The following is a 19,986-nucleotide window of genomic DNA, read 5'->3' as shown; positions in this document are numbered from 1 at the left end:
GGTCCTAACAAAATCCACATCTGATCATATGTGTTTCTTCTGTCCTTTGCTGTCACCATGTGTTGTTGGCTTTTCATTTGCCAAATGCCATGGAAGATGCACAGGATAAACATTATGAATTCTGTCCTTGTCATTTGAAATATAGGATCTTGCTACATAGCCCAGGCTGCATTTGAACTAGCAATCCCTCCAGCCCTAGCCTCCTGAATGTTGAGACTACAGGTGAGCTATATTTGGGACAAAATTCCTATCATCTGGAAATAGGTGTCCGAGTTTCATTTTCTGTTTTGGGCTTTCTCTACCTACAGACACACATATGTCTCCTGTTATACATGTTCAGGTTGAGGCTCAGCCTTCCCCACTAGTGCACATGTGCAGGCTCCTGTGCTGGGCTTCTTCTGTCAGGAATGCTGTGTTCACATCTCTTGACCTGTCCCACCTCCCATGACACTGGGCCTTTGGTCAGTAGCTTTTTCTCCCAGGATGCTCTTCCATCCCAGGAAAGTTCCTACAAGCCACTTGAAGACTTCACTCAAGTGGTTCCTCTCAGAACCCTCCTGGCTTTCTAGTGAGAGTTCTTTCATACATATCCAGTGCTGTTCCTACCAGAGAGAGCTGTATCTGGTGTTCCCATTAGTGGAATCTTGGGCAGAAATCAGAACATATTTTTAGCACAGTTCCTATTGCTTCTTCTTATATAATGAGCTGCTAATATTACATAACATACCTCAATGAGACCTCATTTACCCAGGTTTTTGAGTTCCTTGATCCTCAGGTTTCTCCCCCTTGATGGCTCTTTCTGTGTGGGATCCTTGGTTGGTGGCTTGGCATTGATCTGCTTTCCCTTACAGTCTATTTCCACAGACTTCTGTCATTTCTTCTCTAGGAATGAGGAGATCATAAAGGTCACAGGACAGGACTCATCTGATGAGGCACTGCTTGAAATGGCAGAGTTGGGATTTGAACTGAGATCTTTCTAGGTCGCCTACTCTGTTCATCTACTTTGTTTATCTACTCTGCACATACATGGAGCAACTGTTGTGGGCCAGACATCATCCCATGGTGAAAAGAAACATCGCAGAGCCAGAGGAAGCCCTTGCCATCATAGACTCTCCATTGGCGTGAGAGGGTGGGATCGTAACAAACAGTGCAGGAAAGTCAGTTTGTGATAAGTGAGTTTGACCCCAACAAAACAGAAGGTGGAGCCATGGGAAGGGTAGTGAAGGCTGGTGTGTAAGGTGGAGGTGACTTCAGTATTTGATCTGAGGAGTGAACAGAGAACAGAAATTTATGTAAAAGAGAGAGTGGTCAGGGCCAAGAGCAACTGGTGTAGTAGTTCAGGAAAGTGACTCAGGAACACACACACAGACAGACATGCATATACAGAGACACAGACAGACACATGCATACATGCATACACACACACACACACACACACACACAGAGAGAGAGAGAGAGAGAGAGAGAGAGAGAGAGAGAGAGAGAGAGAGAGAGAGAACAATGTACCCAGAGCCTGGTGGCAACACGAGCCTTCTAAGAAAGAGTTATTCAAGGGACAGCTTGAATGTGTAGTGACTTGTTACTCTGGAAAGGAACTTGCATTTTGATCTGGATACTAGAGGGAAATCATGTTTATTTTTGTCTGTCTGTTTGGTTGGTTCATTGTGTGTGTGTGTGTGTGTGTGTGTGTGTGTTTGTGATGTATGTACCTGGATGCATGTGTGTGTGCTAGGTAGGCATATGTGGAGACTTGGAGTTGATGTTGGATTTCTTCCCCAAGTTAGACTGGAGCAATGTTTCTGGCTGAAGCTGAAACTCACCCTTCTTGCTAGCCTGGCCAGTTAGCTTGCTCCAGGGATCAGGTGGCTTGCCCTGCCTGCCTCCCGCTTCCATGCTTCCTGGATATCAGAACTCAGATTCCTTATGCCTGAGCTCAAGTGGCTAGTCAGCCATCTCCTCAGCCTTACCACTGGAGTTTTTAAGTAGTAAACTCTACTGTGCTATCCCAGGGGCCACAGGAATCAGTCTTGATCCATTTTTGGCTTTTCCACTGGCTACTAGTGGTTAAGATGGCATTTTATGCAATAGCCCTTTTAATTTGCAGAGCCCCACAGGGCTGATTGGCCTCTCATCTCAGTGTTATTGGATGGAAGTACATGGAGGGCACAAGTAGCCAGTTGCCTGTCGCTCGGCTAGGATCTTGGACTTCATCCCTTAGTTAGGTCGGCCCAAACAGGATCCAGACAGTCTCCTGGTAAAGTGTCTCCATGTTCACTCTTCCTGACACTTGTCCGTGTGCACTGTTGGCATGTGTGTATCCTCAGGCCATCCTTGGAGATCTCCTGTTGTGATTTTGTTTTTCTTTGTAGTGTTAGAAATGGAATCTAGGCCTTTGCATGTGGTAGAAAGAGGTTTCCCGTTGAGCCATGTTTCCAGTGCGTGTGGTGTCTTTCAGTATTACTTTTGCATGCCTCAGATCATTGATGTATGAATACAAGTATGCATTTGTAAAGAGGTATCATCCTCTCCCAGCAGAATCATTTTTAGACCTATCCTTAAAAACACCAAAGCTGGTCTTCATGTTCCCTGCCTCCGCTGCTCACTTCCCTGTTTTCATCTTTAAACAAGCCCTGTGCATGGTTAGGGCCACAGCTTTGCCAACCCTACTCGCCCCTGCATTGCACTACCTGTCCCTGTGCCCACTTCCTGAGTTCAGGACTTGTTTTCTGAAGAGGCAATTTCTTTCTGACTTTTTCTTCCCTCTCTTTGGTGTCTATTTGTTGCTTGACTTGGTCCTTATATTTGGTGCATTTATGTTTCTTGCCCATCATCTCAGCCATACTGTTTATCTCTGTTAAAAGCAACAGTCCTGCCTCTTTCTCAAGCTCTACAGAGAGGTAAGACATTCCTCCAAATAAGTCCTACTAACTGACATCTAGTCCTACTAACTCAGCATTGGGGGAGGAAGGGGAGGCACAAAGATGGGCTATGGGAAGGTTGCTCACACAGTGTGTTACTGTTGACATGCGTTGACATGGGCTTAAAGACACTGGTCTCCCATCTTCTGTTCTGGAAATACTGGTGAGCGTGTGTTGGCCAGGCTAATGATTATTCCACTTTGGCTCAAAACTCCCGAGATGCTGAAACCTTCATCTTTCTACTCGCACGTGTGTGTGTGTGTGTGTGTGTGTGTGTATGCATGCGTATGCGCATGCACGCAAGTTTTATATTAAACAAGTGTGTTTTTTTCTCCTATCGCTAGTAACTTGTCCAGATGGTTGTATGATTCACAAACTCAAATGCATCCATATCATGAGAATCTAAAGGCCTCTGTGTTTGAAGAGCGTCCATATGTTTAAGCTTTGTTGTGACTCGTGTGGCTATACCACTTGCTAAAACTCTGATATCAAAGCGTGCATTCCCTTCTTGGTAGAGCTGCAGTTGTTTCTGGCCATCCTGGTGGTGAGGGTGAGACAGTTAGGTGGGTAGCCTCTTCACAGACTGCTCTTTTTCCTGTAGGTGTGAAAGGAGAGAGATGAGAAACCTCTGTGAAGCCTGTATTGCTGTCAACAACAACAGAACAATATGGGATCCCAGTGTTTCCTTTAGCTGATTTTAGAGGCTTAGAAAACTCATTTAAAGCCAGTTTGGTGAGGCATGCCTTTGTACCTGCTTCAGAAATCTTTTAAGGCAGGAGAATGGCCAATTTTGGGGCTAGCCTCTGCTACATATCAGCATTTCATCTCAAAACAAAAACCAGAATGTGAGGAGGGAGGGATGGGGGGGAGGATTCTATTTTTTAAATATTTAAGATGTTAGTCCAAAATGAACTAGACAAATATTGACACGCTGTACAGTCCCAGAGAAAAACCTCAAACACTAAACTAGAGCCCCACAGCCTTGTGATCTGATACAGTCAGTCATGGCAGGGTCAGGTAATTTGCATGCTTGAACAAGCATTGGATTAGTCTCTGGTCCTCGGTCATACACTTTGAATAGCACTGGTTCAGAATAAAGAATGTTTCTTTAAACTAAAGTATTTCAAATTCAGAAAAAAAAATCAGCTATTAAATTGAATACCCGGAGCCTTTCCCCTTTGACACCACATGGTTGGCTGTCTTCTCTCAGGGCATCTAGTCACAGTAGTCTGTATTTTGCCACCAATAGTTCCATCCCCAGCAGCCCACCCTACCCTTCTAACCCTCTGTATCTTTCATATGGCTCTTTTGTTTACAGTGGACGTGGTAACTGTCTATACACACGGGCACAGTGGGACACCTTGTGATAGTCAGGTCAGGGATGGCCCTGATCGTTCCTGTGTGCCGACATGTGTGTGCACCAGTGCTTTGGTCTGGGAATGCTCTAAAGACTACCTGCTAGCCGATTGGAAATACACCAGGTTGTTGCTAAGCATGGCAATGGCTCTGGGCTGCAGATCAGTTGTGGTGCCTTTCCAGGAACAGTGTTTGTTCAGGGGTGTTTCCTTCTTGGAATGTATGTTTTCCTCTCTCTGGTTTTTTTTTTTTTTTTTTTTTTTTTTCCCAAGTATATTGTGTGGGAACAACAGTGGCAATGGGTCCTATTTTTTCATCTTTTGGATTTCAGGGACGGAGGCTGTCATCTGAGGGGCTTGGAGACTGATTTGGCTTTTTACTCCTGGTTCATTGGTTCATTCAGAGCAGAGCTTGTGAGCATCCACCATTTCTCAGTCTCCTTGTCAGCAGGACTTCTGTGTAGCAAGTAGGCGCGCAATGTTCCCCTCACTGAATATATATTCTAGTAACAGGATAAAGATGATGACAATACAGTATGATATTGAAAGTGTGAGTGGAAAAGGTAGAGTAAGAAGAGAAGGATCGATCGTATTGGAGATGGAGGCTGTACAGAAATTTGATTGTCACTGGACGAGTGGCATCCAGGAAAGACTCAGAAGGAGGGGGTGTATAAACCATAGAAGCATTTGGAAGGACAATTAAGATGGAATAACCAGCCAGTGCAAGGGCCCTGAGGTAAACATGGGTCTTGGGTGCTGTTGGGACAGCAAGGAGACCATCAGGATGGAGTAGTATGAGCAATGAGAATGTTGCCATGATGCCAGGAAGGAAGCAAGGGCCATTGCAAGCATATGTCCCCTTCCCTGAGCCAGTGGGAAGCCACTGGTAAGTTGGTGGCAAAGGCCTCTGTGGCAGTGTTATGTACAGTCTGTTGAAAGTTTGGTAGAGTACTGGCAGCCTGCTAGGAAGCTCCTGCAGCCCAAAGGCATTGGGTTTAAACAGGGCTGAGTCCTGTGGAAGTCAGCAGAGGACATGGACACAGGTGGTCTACTTGAGTTGAACTAGAAGGATGAGCCAACAGGATCTCCTTTGGATAACTTAATCAGACAAAGAAGAAAAAGCCCAGATTCAAGAATGACTTGGCCTAAGACAGTTCCCCATTGAAGGTGATAGGAAAGACTGCATAGGGCAGGCTTGCGGGAGCTTTGGACGTATGTTGAAATGCCTGCTAACATCCAAGTTTGAGTGTTGAGTGTAAGTCCTCACACTTTCGGGTGTTCAGTAGAAGACATCTGGGCAATTTTAGCTTGTCAAAAGGGACGTGTGTGTGTGTGTAATAATGCATATGTGTATGGTTCTGCATATATGTACATATATTTGTATATGCTTAATTAGCAGCATTATATGTGTGTATACACAGAACATCTATACACACGTATTTAGATGCTCTTTATTGATAAACCTCATATTGAAAATACCATAGGTTAAAAAAAATCACAATTTGAATATCCTAAATAGAAAGTATTCTAAGATGAAAATGCAATTAAAACACCAAGCGTACCAAACATCGCCTGGTAAGCTGATCTGCTCTCCTCCTCCACATCTTCCCTTCCTCGTCTGAAACCAGGAGCCAAACTAAATCTCTTCTCCCTTCAGTTATTCTGTCAGGTACTTTAGTCATGGGGGCAAGAATGCTTACAGATCCACCTAATTGACAGTTGGGAGTAACCAGCCACGCAAAGCCATGCGATAACGGGATGTTGATGTGCGTACATAGACAAGCACATGGTAGACCCAGTGAGGAGAAAATATAGATCGTATCCAACAATGCACAGAAAATGAAGCACACCATAGAGTCTCCTTTACCTCCTGTCACACTCATATGGCTGATGGAACTATAGCCTTCTGCTGCTGTCTTGTCCAGCACTGCAGGAGTATATCCTATTCCTATCATTGGCCTGGGATCAGAATTCAAAACCCTCAGGGTGTGGAGTGTCTATTCAGTGCCCAACCCAATGTGGTCAAGTCAAACCACCATGGGGCCAATCCCTGTAGCTTTTCTTCCAAATTCCTGCTGGGCCCCTAACCTTTTGTGATGGTGTAGACATGATGCTCCCACCGACCTTTGTTTCTTGGTAGGGTGCTCCCACTGTTTGGTCATGCCAGTCTTGTTTCCCTGTAGGCCTCTGATCCTTAGTGAAATTGTAGCTTGATACCCGCCAGTCATTTCCCAGGGTCTACTTAACAGAGCCATCAAGAGCGAGTGAACTTTCCCTGCTGTGTTCTGTATCACATGACCAGACTTGGCACAAGTGGTTTGTAATGGCATAGTTTGCTTATGTAACACCAGATCTCTGGGTGAGGCATCAAATCACATGGTGTCTGCTAACAAATTTAATGGGGAAAGAGAAGAATTTGTACTATTTAGCTGTTTGAGACCCTATTGTTAATGCTGCTTTATTAGAAGTCTATACAACTCCTCACATGAGTGTCAACATAGTTTCAGTGGAGATGATTCGGTGGACCGGCCAAGGCCGAGAAACTGCCTTGTGCTTACAGACGGGGTTTTGTCTTCGTTGTTCTACTTTGTCCCAAGCCTTTTGCTAGCTGAGCCAGACTTTCCAATCTGCATTAATTTACTGTGGCACTTCACACGGTCACGTGGACCACGGGCATGATGTTCTTTGATGCGTTTCTATGAAATCTTGTGCCGGTCCTTTTTAATTGATGTTCTTCTTAAATTATGTTTGCTGAAGCCATAATTGCTCATCGTGCGGCAAGAGCAGATCTGCCTCTGGTACAGCAGAGGTGTTCTTTGATGGCCCACTAAAGCTCCATGTGCACAGTGATTTGGTTCTCCTTTGCAGTGGTATCTTTGGGAATGGCATCTATTGGAGTTTGTCATCATGGATAAATTCCTGTTATCACTGTACTCTCCATGAAGGTTGGAAACCCCACGTGTGTGCTCCTTAAGACTTTGGGGATGAGATGTTTTCTTGGATGATGTTTCCATGTGTCCATCACAGTAATTAAGTGCCTTCCCTCGTTCATCTCATTTGTTCAGGATATCCTGCTTTGAGTCTTGAGAATGAGAATGCATAAAGACATGACTGAGTAGGGTCTCGCTTTGGAGGAATGGCACTGCAGGTTATCAGCTCAAAAAATTGGAGCTAAGCAGTGACAGAGTGAAAAATTAGTAAAAAAAAAAAAAAGTCAGCTGATTTTTAAAAATGTGTAGGTTTTGCTAAAGAGCAAAATTAGGATAAGCTTTTATATGAATGATCCAGGAAAAGAAGAAAGAAGAGGAGGAGAAGGAAAAGGAGAAGGAGGAGAAAGAAGAGGGGGGTAGGAGGAGCCATTTTTTTTTCCAATAAGGCTTCCCAAAGAGTTTAGTTATTGTGAGGTAAACAAAGGGAAGATCCACAGGCTTATGTTTTTTCTTTTTTTTTTTCTTTCTTTCTTTTTTTTTTTTCCTTTTTGGTGGTGCAGCCTGAAGGATAGGCTATGGCCTCCATTAAAAAAAAAAAAAAAAAAAAAAAACCAGTTCACAGGAACCTGATTTCTGTCACCATCGTGTCTCCAGACCTAGCACAATGCTTAAACAGGTGGGATATAGTTATTTGTAGATGGAACAGACTGAGACATCACAGAGCCTGTAGATTCATAGAAGGCATTGAGGGTTATCCAAAAACAAACAAACAAACAACAAACAAACAAACACACACTCTTTCCAGTTACCCTCCAGCTTGGAATAATAAAGGTAACAATAAAGTTTAAAATTTGAACTGATTGCCAAGTGAAAGAGTAGAGTGTATGTGGGTCCTGACATGTGAGGAATGCAGAGTGAGGCCGGGGGATGCCGGCTATGCATGCTCAAATCCTCTAGGGCAGGCAGCATGACCAGAACAAATAAGTATGATAATAATTCTTTCTTGTTAGCTGTTGGGGAAAAAAATGGATTGCATTTGGTCCCACTTTGGGAGATGAAATGGAGAATTATTTATGGAAGGCTTCTGTGAGCATCACTCAGTATTAATCACCATTCAGATATTTGACAGATGACCTTGGGTAGCAGGGGTGATTCTGGGTCACCTAAGTTTGAGTGGGATCAGCTTGTCATCCTTTCAACAAATGCCAGGCATGCTTAGGCCAGTGAATGGCAGTGGGGAGCCCAGTTAAGGTCCTTCCCTCCCGGGTCCGGAGGGTGTATGTAATATAATGCTTTTACCAATGCCGCTGCCTCCTATAACATAAACTAAATTTAATTGTACACAACTCAGAGTTAATTGTTCTTTGGTCCTTCTATTAGCGTCTACCCCAAAGGAGTACTTTACTTTTCAGAATCCTGTCTATTCTTACACATCAAACAAGTGAAGCAGGGCTCATAGGCTACTTTTTAACACGGAATAAACATGGCGGCACACTCCTGGAGGCTGAGCACTCAAGAGTTAGGAGGATTAGGAGTGTGTTCTGAGGGGAGCCTGGGCTCCATAGCAACACTGTGTCTCAAACAAATACGCTAAGAAAAACCAAATATAAAAGAAAGAAAATGAAGTGAGCATTGGGGGAGAGAAAGTAGCCAAATACAAAATGGCACTCCTTTCATTCTGGCTACTAGATTGGCTGGGTTTAGCAGGTGAGGGATACACATCACTCAATGAAATGTGGGTTTACATCCCCACAGCCCCACGTGCAGAAGAAAAACTACCTCCCGCCGCCCCGCCAGTACCTGAAGGCGCCTTTTAACAGGGCATCCTCTGCCTCAGGTAGACCAGGAAACCCTTGCTTCTACTTGAAATGATTTATAACTGCTCCCTCCCGATCACCAAGTGCTTCCAAATTAAAAGCCATTAATTAAGGCCTTATGCAGATACAAGAGATATGCACTGAGTGTTCCGTCCGCTCCAGCTCCCCCCTCCAGGTGAGAGCTTTTCAAATTATGTGGACCGCTGGAGCCACCTGCTTGACTAAACGCAGCTCAGCCCGCTCGCAGCTCATCAGTGCTGTGGTGGTGCCAGCGTTGTTACTGATTTTTCTCATTTCTCCAGGGCAAATACTAATTAATGGATACAATTCACAGCTGATTAGCTGTAGTTTCTTCAGTAATTACATTCGCATACTAACTGTTCTGAAGAGGATTTCTAACCCAGTTCTTTACTTCACTCTGAGCTTTTTTTTTTTTTTTTTTTTTTTTTTTTTTGGAATTGTTTAGGCCTTTGGTTTAATGGCCATTTTATTTTCCTTTGTTGTTCTAGGTGCTATTAGATAATAAGTGAGTTTAATCTTTAAAAAAAAAATACTCTCTGATAATGAGCTCTTTGCCTTAAATGGATTTCTAATTCCCAAACAAAGCCGACATTTAAATAATGTTAAAGTTGTGATACTGGCTGTCAGGCAGCTGTGTGTATGTGTGTGGGGGGAGCAGATTGGAGCATGGGATATATAGATTCAAATATGGGTCATATTTGATTATAGGCTTGAACATTTCATGGGAAAAAAAAAGCAATACAGAAGCCTATGAGGCTCTGTTCTGACATACTTCTAACACTGTAAAATGGAGAAATGTGTGTGAGTGTATGTGTGTGTCTGCACTTGTGCATGTTTTTTGAAACTACATGCCTTCAGACAAGCCAGAGGAAGGTCTTCTTTAAGGACTAATGAGTACACCTTCCAGGAATTCTTAGGGAGATATCCACCCAAATGAATAGAAGTGCTGGGGGAGAGGGTGTCTGATAACTGATAGTTCATTGCTTGCGTGCATGTGTGTGTGTGTGTGTGTGTGTGTGTGTGTCCCCTGCAGTGGTTGATGTTGCCTCTGTATACCTTAATGGCACTCTGGAGCCATTAGAGTTTTTTCTTGTAAATCTTACTTAGCTCTTGGATCCCTGAAATGATAAAATGTAGATTGCCAATCCTGCTTCCTATGGGTTGAGAGTTAGACCAAGACCCTTCCCACCCCCAGAAATCAGTGATATTGAGAGGAAGATTATATTGGGTTTGCATATCTGTGTATCTCCTTTCTCCTTATTGGCTGTACCAGTCTACATATGTATCTGAGTATCTGCGTACCTATTTCTAATACTGTCCATCTGTTCACCCACCCAACCACCCATTCATCCAACCAGTCATTGATCTACTGATTTATCTCTTGGGAAAATTACACCTTTTACTTTAATGTAATTGCTAGTTTTAATATACATTAGAAAATACCTATATACATTTCACCCCTTGGAGACCACACCTGTGCTTCCTTTGATGCGCTAAAGGAAATGAATAGAATGCTTTACACAGGGACATTCTCTTACCATTTAACCATCATGAAAATAACACAGCTCCAGATAATTATGCCCACAGAGCCTTTCCCACATTGCCAGCCCGAGAGCAGAGTGCTGAAAGCAACGAAATGTGCCGACCCAGACCATTTGAACCTGAAAATACATTTCTGCCCAAATCCAAGTTTTACATTTTGATAACAGGTCCCTGGAAGTAAAGAGCTTACATCTGAAATGCTGATACAGTCTTATTTGTGATGATATGAATGGGCCATTGTGTTAGGGAATGAAATCAAAATTGCCGTGTTCATGGGATCCTGCTTATTTCTAAACCTCTTTGCACTTAATGTTACATGGAGAGATTAAATAGCACAGCTTTCAGCAGCTCCGATGGAGCAGATATGGCAGTGAGCTCTGCTTGGAGATCTTAGAAATAGTCTTTAGTCTTATTTATTTATATTCACGCCACACCCCATTCACCAGAAAATAGAATTTGAGCCTTGGAAATTGAATCGTATCCTCTTTAATTCACATTTTTCTTTTTAACCCACTCACACTTGTGACACCTGGTCTTGAGACGTAAAGTATGAAATCCCAGCATGCTTTAAAACATTTCCAGGTGGTTTTCTTGGGAACTCCTTGTCTTCCAGCTTCTGACAAATGGCCGTTTAATAAACAGCTCACTAGTGACCAGACAGCAAAATGGTTGTGACTGTCTCCTTTCACTACCAGTCCTGGGGAAGAAGAGACCCATCTTCTAGAATTATTGATAGTGTAACTCCATGCTGTAGCTGCAGAAGGGACTGACTAACATTACAGTGCCACATTCCCAGGTTAGCCCACACACCCCATTATGCTTGCCTTCTTTCCCCATCGCTCCTGAGTATTAACTAAACAACTCCAGGTTTTACTCTGCCTTCCATTAACATAAATCAATGTTTCTTTTTTTTTTTTCCAGTTGGGAAATAATAACTACATGAACATGGCCGAGGCAAACAACGCCTTCTTTGCTGCCAGTGAGGTGGGTGTCTGTCTTAGCGTGTCTGCTCGTGTTTTGTGTGTTGTATAGCTAATGTAATAGGCTTGAAGGGAAAAGCAAGATATTGGATTTCTCTCTCTTTCTCTCCTGTGGCACAAGGTAACAACTTTGGAGGAAAATGGGAAAAGCCTATTGGAAAAGAAACTAACCCGACAAGACTTTATCACTGTCCACAGGCTGTTGTTAACATTTCAAAGCTTATAAGTGAATCTCTTGATGGAAAAAAAAAGTACATGTGCAAGCAATTATAAATGTGTACTAGAAAGCTAGCTCTCTCTGTCTCTCTTTGTCTCTCTCTGTCTCTGTCTGTCTCTATGTCTCTCTCTTCCCCTCCATTTTCTCCCCCCCCCCCAACCCCCCTCTTTTCTGGATGTCTAAGCAGATAGCTGAGTATTTTGGAAACGTTAATAGAAAATGTCTGCTTCTTAGCTTGCTAAGGTGTTAACCTAAACATCGCAGCGTAGGGAACTTTGACCAACAGTATTACAGTTTCTAGAGTGGCATGCAGTGAGTGCTTTGTTGTTAGAACCCCACCACCCAGCACAATGCCCACCATAGTAGAGATGCAATAAGAAAGTATTGAGTGTCTGAGTCAATAAAGAAACTTGGTACATGATATGATTGTAGCAAGGAATTCTGGGTGATGAGCTCTGTGTGCAGTGCTGTATTAGCTCTTGCTTTGTGCTAGTTTGTAGGTATCCACGGGATAAGCATTGTCTTCTTGCTGTTTCTACTGTATTTCTTACATATGACTTTCCACCTTTGTCTGGTTTCATTGGCCTGCCTTCTGGGAAAAAAAAAAAAAAAAAAAAAAAAAAAAAAAAAACTGAAGATACTTGATTAGCCCAATCAGACCTTTTCCTAAAAGGATAGATTGTGTGAAATTTAACATTTTCAAACAAGAACAAACAGAAGTATGAAATCAGTCCAAATGGAGCAGTTCCTCTGTGGCTTCGGCAATAAAAAGTCTTCATTTTCCAAAATACATTCCGATATAGGAGAGTGAACTAGCTTGACCCCAGAGATTGAAAATAATAATGGCTTTGCAAATGATCTTGGTACAGGCGAGCAAGTGATATGAAAGAAATTAATGTCTAAAAATTGTTAGCGTTAAGTGGAGACTGGAGAAGTAAGGGTCTTTGTAGATTCCTCATTTTCCAGTGAGCATCACGCTCCAACCGGAAGACAGCTTAGACGCAGGAACACTGCTTGGCACTGGCTGCTGGGCTGTTTGGGATAATGAGTGCAAACCCCATCTGTAAGGACAACATGATGTTTCATTCTGTGGGATTTTTTTTTTCCTCTACATTTGAATCAAACATTGATGAAAGCTGTTCTGCCAGCAGCTGTTCAGAAACAATTTAATTCCAGCTGTGATAATTCACCGTGTCAGACGTCGGCTGTTATATGTTGATACAACAGTACACTCCAGATTTGCATTCTTATCAAAAGGAACAAATGTTTTGAACATTTCAGTACAGATGGTATTTAACCATGCACACACTACTTTAACATGTTCAAGGTAAACACTGAAAAGTCAATATCTGTAAAAATTGATCACATAGACTCGAAATGATTATTCTGATCCAAAGCCTGTGCCCTTCATTGTTGGTAGAATTTGCAGTGTTTTTGTCCTCTTAGAGAACAGTGTTTTGGATCAGAAGTACTTAATATTATATTTGATATTTTACCTCTCTCCTTTCTCTGTGGAAGGCCTCACATTCACATGTGATATTTTACCTCTCCTTAAAGGTAGTTAAGATTTTAGCATCTCCTTGGTTACATATTACAATGTTATTTCATTGTGTTGTTTTATTAGGTCAGTGCAGACATATATTGCTTCTAAGTTAAAATTAATGTGTCTTTTTAAAAAATTATGCCATGGGGACATAGTATATATAGCACGCCTCTCTGTATTCCTTAACAAAAATAAAAATTGAAAACCTCTTTAATTTTGACTGCCTGGCCTGAGGTGTGCTTTTATACTAGAGCTTAAAATCGTATGTAATGGCTTCACTGTGCATCTTCCCAAGATCAAAACTAAAGGCAGAGTAAACGCTAATATACCACATTGTGGCTCTCATTGAATTTCCCAATCATGGCATTAAAAGTAAATTTATCTGTTTTTTTTTTTTTAACATTTTAATGAGTGCAAACTAATTCAGGAAGACTTTAGGTTGGCATGCTGTAAAGCCTAAATCGTGTCTGAATCTGCTTTCCTTCACATGGACAATGTCCTGCAGATAACACTACAGGGACCAGGGGACTCTTAAGTTTGAAATTCACACATTAGCTTTATGTTTTCTATCTGTGTCATGATTACTCTGACCATTCTTAAAGTACTTTAAATATTTATTGAAATAATATTTCAAGTGTTAATTACAGTGGTAATGAAAACAGCCAAATGCCCCATATCAAGAATGAGTGTTTATCCGTATTGTTAATGTGATATGTTAGATTTCATTAAGCAGTAATGGGGTAGCAAATGAGTCACAAATTACAGTTGCATCTGTTACTAGACCACATTAGTGCCAAAATAACAGCGAACGCAGCCATAGGGTTACGTTCATTAGCCAACCCGCGTTTGTGGCCAATTCATCCCTTTGTTGCTAGGAACTCAGGGTACCACAGAAAGAGACTGACATTGACAGAGGCTATCATTGCAACTACGCCCACATCAGAATATCAAATGCTTCACTCTGGCTCTCAAATGCTTTATTAGATTTCAGCTTTCTTTAAACATTTATTGAGTCCACCAAGGTGCACAAGGTGGCCTCTTGTCCTGCCGTAGCTTCCCAGTGTTCGTGAGCTCTTCCCTTCCGGTGAGTTGCAAGTAAGAGTGTCAGGTTCTGTGTGCAAGAAATGCTTTTTGTTGAAACTACCCTCTACCCCCATAGAGTTTGTTTTTCTTTCCTTTCAGGTGGTTATTATATAGCATCATAATTGAGAGAATGATGATTTCCAATTCTTAATTAGGTCTCTTTATCAATAATAGCAGACTCCAATTACCCTATGCCAGTTCACTCTTTCAAATGCTATTAATAATAAATGAACTACATCTGTGACCCTCTTAGCTAGGAATAAAAAATAAATCTGGGTGGCCCCCAAATCCTGTGCCTCACCAACATGTAGGTGCACATATGTATATAAAATTGTCATCATCATCATCATCATCTTCATCTTCATCACCTTGGATCTTGGTGTCTCTTCTCTCCCCACATAGTCCACATGGCCCACACGGTAAGAGAACGATGTTAATGTAATTGAAATGGAAGGCAGCCTTGATAGTCTTCAAAGACCCTACTTTAAAAACCCAGCCTGAAGAACATCAGTAGCATTCACAGATAACAATGTTCTAAGATTTACTTAAGTTTTAAGATATAACATTTGTCTAATGAGGTGAATGGGTGGCATCTGTGCACTTAGTGCAGCTATATATCAGTATGGCTTTGTGCTCTCTGGGTAGTCTTTAGGAGCCTGCTAGATGATGTTCTGATAAATACATATGGAAAGGTTCACTTTAAAAAACAACAATCTTCCTTATAGTTTCAATAAAAGCACCAGCATCTTTTAATATGAGCCACAGTAAGCCTTACAGAAAACATTGCATGACACAGTAACAATTTCCCTAGAAGCATTTATTACACTTGGGAATATGCCAATAAAGAAAAATTTAAAAACCAAACCACAAATTTAATATTACTTGTTTTATAGGTTTTGGCAGAAAGTAAACACCTGTAATGTTCCCTCTGGATTAATGTGTGTGTGTGTCTATGTGTCTGTGTGTGTGTATGTGTGTGTGAGTGTGCTTGCTCCAAAATTGTCAGCATTTTATGAAGCATACGCGATTTGAGCTGTTTTACTAACATATCAATAAAGTGGCAATTTGTTATATAGCCAAATTTAATGTTGCCGATGCTCCAACTAACAACAAAGACAGATGTTGCTAATTAAGTACACATTAAAACACTGTTAATACTGATACTCCATTAAAACCATATGATAATGAGACTTAAATCTTTAATCAGAATGATCAGCAAAACTTTATATATGGAAATCTGTGTTTAAGATATTTTCATGTTGAGAAATAAATATTTGGCCTAGATACGTAGTCTTTCTTGTTTCCTCTAAGGAGGGATAAAATACAGGAACTGACTGCGAGGGTGTCTGTATTTTGTTCTCTTTCAGCAGACATTCCACACGCCAAGCCTTGGGGACGAAGAGTTTGAAATTCCACCGATCACGCCTCCTCCAGAGTCAGATCCCACCCTGGGCATGCCTGATGTACTGCTACCCTTTCAGACTCTCAGCGATCCGTTGCCTTCCCAGGGAAATGAGTTCACACCCCAGTTTCCCCCTCAAAGCCTGGATCTTCCTTCCATCACAATCTCAAGAAATCTGGTGGAGCAAGATGGTGTCCTTCATAGCAACGGGCTGCACGTGGTAAGCGCTCCATTCATTGCCTGCAACTACGCTTTGTCATTTGTCTTCATGGTAAGAATCTTGGAGGCTCTGTTCAGAAACATCCCTGTGATGGGCTGGTGGCCACTTAATAATACTCTGATTGCCCTCTAACCATAGGTAATACTAGACTGATATCTGGTATTGGGTGATTGACGGCCACAAAGGATGGCCAACAAGAATCTTCCAATATGAAATGAACTTGAGGAAGGATGGCTTACTTACTACTGCTTTGAAGGCATCAGGTCTCCCCTGGCCTTTGTTTTAATGCAGAGGCATGCTTAAAGTGAGAGAACTCACTCAGGCAAGCCTTTGAACATGGAAGCCTGTCTTAGGTGCCTGGGTCTTTTGAACTTGTTGAATTAGAGTGTAATGTGTATGGTACATGGTTTGTTCTCATCTCCAATCAAATATCAGTGATACAGAAGAATGGGGGTGGGGGGGAAGGGGGATTCTGATTATAACCAGAAGAGGAAAAAATGGCCTGTGTTATTGTGTGAAATACACCTAATTGTGTTATTTATTGTCACAAACATCGAATAAGGCACTCTGGAGAGCAAAGATTACTAATGAGATAATTTTATTTCTGTTTTTCTTAGTGTGCAATTATAGTCAGCAATCACCAGAGTAAATCCGTTTTAAGTATTTTAAACTCTTCTGCTGGGATTGTGTCTTTTATCTTGCAGCACAGTATATAATGTATTTGTGTCTGTGGAGGTGAAGCACTAACCAGGCATCTTAAAATGAGATTAATAGTTTATAGGGTTCTCTCTCTTTTTAAACCTCGATAAAATGAGACAGATGTGTTGGTATAACAAAACAAATCCTATTGCTTGTTTACATATTTCTCTGTGCATTAGGACCATGCCAGTGATGTTTATTGGTTTTATTTTTAATTCCCTAGATAACAACGCACGATTGTAAAATATGTAGTGGATTAACAGTGCAAAGATGCAGCATGCTTTCTGAAATGTAAGATTACTTCCCCAAATAGGATTGCGGCAACATAATTTTCTTTTCCTGTGATCTTTTGTGTTTGAGCTGAACACGAGGGTTTTCATTTTCATTTTTTTTTTTCCAGAGAAGAATGCAGTGAGCAGGCAGGAAGTAGTCATTAAGTATTCATAAATGTTCCCTGACATCACAAATAATTGTTTCCTGTGGACTTTCGGACAGTTTTCTTCCTTTGACACTGGAAGGGGGGTTCTGTCTTCCTCTAGAGTCTAGCTTGTAATATTCTTGGAAAACAATAAAGATAAAAAGGGTGTTTAGTCACCGAGGGAGTTTACTAGGGCTGGCCATATTTATAGATACTCCGTCAGGCTCGTTCAAGTTGCAGAAATACTTAAAAGACCATATAATATATGCTAAAATGTGTACTTTATTAAATTGGTAAATATTTATTAGTAATATAAGAATCTGCCTTTAAATTAAACATCTGATGAATTACCTTGCCTCAAAGCTATAAAACTGTTATTGCTGCTATAAAAAAGTGTAAAGGAGGCATTTTGACTATGAAATTTCATTTCATGGTCAATTGAATTTACTATATTGGAAAGAACTAAAGATGGAATCATAAAATAATTATGATATTCACATACACTTAAAGACAATGCTTTCCCGGGCTGGCGTTGGAAGCGAGGACTCAATTTTTAATGCTTCTTTTGTAATGTATGGCTAATCAGTAAAGCAGTTCAATTATTCCATTGATTTTTTTTTTTTTTTTTAAGTATAAGTACTTTAAGTGCAGGCTCTCGTGTTTACGTGGACCACATCATGGTTATGGCTACTGGTTTGAAGTTCTACTCAACCCGAATGCTATTTATTTTGGCTTGAAGCAAACTAATCTTGTTGGAAATTCTAGTCGAATTTCACCTTGAAAAATGTCATGGGGTTTTAAATCACAAATGTTGAGAAAAATAAAATGTACCAGGACAGAATTATGATGAATACAATGTGTCGTTGGCTTTGTTCTGTGGACTCCCGACATGTTCACCTGTAAACTTGAATTCAGAATCGCCAGAGGCACGATTAAAAATGGGTTATGTCAAGGTTCTTCTCTATCTCCCTCTGGGTACCGAGGTGCTGGCTACATCATAATACTCAGCAGAAGCCTCCTCTGAGATTTCTTGTAGGAAGGTCAACACAGAAATAATAAATAATACTATGTACATCATGCATACAGTGTCTTAGAGCACATGGACTATCTCATACCTTATGCAAGTAACGAGTTTTATTATCCAAATGAATATAGCCAGCTGTGAAGGATTGCTGTGGTGAATTAAGCCGATCATATAAGAAGAAAAGCCAGTTTGTTTATGTCATATCGGACCAGCTTTTCCTCAGAGCTCCTTCAGCGTTGCTCTAGCAAGACTGACAGTTTGTCAGAGGACTGATTAGCTGTATTACGACGGGCAACAAGCACAGTATGTTTATCATCCTCAAATTTATACCGTTGTATTTAAAAAAACAGAATGCAGCAGCAAAAGAGGAGAGATTTAAAAATGGTCCAATGATTAGCGTTCACATTTCAGAAAATGCAAATACTCTTCTGTTATTCAAAGGAGAATTTCTGCAAAACTGAAGGTCCGGGGCGTTAGTGGCTTCAAAGAGCAACCTTGATTTGCTTGGGGTGGGCGTGGAGGTTTTAAAACAAGATGTGGTTGGCAGGTTGAAATCAACAGTAGACTCTTACTTAAAAATTTGTTACCTCTAAGCGTTATTGCCAGTTTAGCTGATCATCTGGAAATTATTTTAATCTACAAAAGATTGCAATTCTGAAAACCGACAATGTGAGCTCCAAAGGTTTCTTTCTTTTTTTTTTTTTTAACACCTCTCTGTACTCTGCCCAGCCTGCTGAGTAGCACCGACACCAGTAGTACATCAATTTCAGAAAGTGGATTATTTTTACTAGACAGCTATTGTGACATATTGGGTCAGTCATAAATGAAAGATATTCATGCAAGCATGCAATACTTGTAATGAAGTCTCGCTCTGACCTTCTGTATGATTGATTCTGTAATTTAGTTTTCTCAGGCAGTGCCTGAAATGAAATGAAATCATGTTGAACAAGTTTTGAATACCCACAGTGCACCAGGAGAAGAAAAATCTGCAGCCCCAGAGGCTTGTGAGAGAGCAGATGAACGATTTATCTCTATGCTATTATAGCCTTTACCAGCATTCAACATTTCTTTCTTTTTTTTTTCTTTCTTTCTTTTTTTTTCTTATTTGGCTTAAGTACTTAATTCTGCAGGTAGCTGTAAATGGGAAAATAAAATGCTGTTCAGATTTAAAATGACAGGACAGGAGTATGTGCAGGGGACTGATAAAATATCTTGAATAGAACTGACCTTTCATGTAGCTGAAAGTTACTGGGGGATTCATTCTCATAATTACCATATAGATTATTTTTATTTCTTTCCTGCAATGAAACATTTCAGAGAGCAGGGCTGCTGATTGAATGAAAATTGAACTTGTTAACATTCTTTTCAGCTCAGCCTGTTGTACATAACAGGAGGTTAGCTTTGATGAGTTTCAAAATTCTCTTTGATATCAAAGAAACAGACAGTGAAATAATTGTCTCCAGTTTGATATTTTGTATGCCCCCCTCCCAAAAAGAGAATTTATAAAACACACTGATGATTCACACACGCTTTCTGCCGACATTATGTTCCCGTGTAGAGGGCCTGCGTGCTCTGTTTGATGTTGCGTTGGATTTAATTGTGATAACTTGGGTGTGTAGGAAATGCCGGGTGCATGCTTGTAGCACATCAAAGGGAGTGGTTGAAAATTGAAAAGGGAGGAGGTGGCAGGAGCACATTTCAGTGTGAAGTGTCTGGATCTGCTCAGGTGAGAGAGCAAAGGCTGTGGAGGGACTCAGGCAGCCGAGTAGGCGCGTTTCACATGCTAATAACATGCTTAACTTGCAATGCTGGTAGAT

The 19,986-nt window shown here is 41.2% G+C and overlaps 1 protein-coding gene across 2 annotated transcripts in view; it reads left to right on the top strand.

Moving 5' to 3' along the window:
* Tox3 (TOX high mobility group box family member 3) overlaps nt 1-19,986 on the top strand; it is a 106,875-nt gene that overhangs the window by 63,435 nt on the left and 23,454 nt on the right. Inside the window, exons 2-3 of one of the 2 annotated variants that reach the window (XM_034522092.2) lie at nt 11,505-11,567; nt 15,777-16,028. In XM_034522092.2, the coding sequence (XP_034377983.1) occupies nt 11,505-11,567; nt 15,777-16,028 (315 nt within the window). Of the gene's footprint in view, nt 1-11,504; nt 11,568-15,773; nt 16,029-19,986 lie in introns of both variants that reach the window. The other variant, XM_034522091.2, reaches the window with a different exon arrangement.

The sequence above is a fragment of the Arvicanthis niloticus genome, chromosome 18, assembly GCF_011762505.2.
Source record: "Arvicanthis niloticus isolate mArvNil1 chromosome 18, mArvNil1.pat.X, whole genome shotgun sequence".
NCBI lineage: Eukaryota > Metazoa > Chordata > Mammalia > Rodentia > Muridae > Arvicanthis > Arvicanthis niloticus.
The sequence above is the reverse complement of the archived record's forward strand: the minus strand, read 5'-3'. Positions and strand labels throughout refer to the sequence as shown.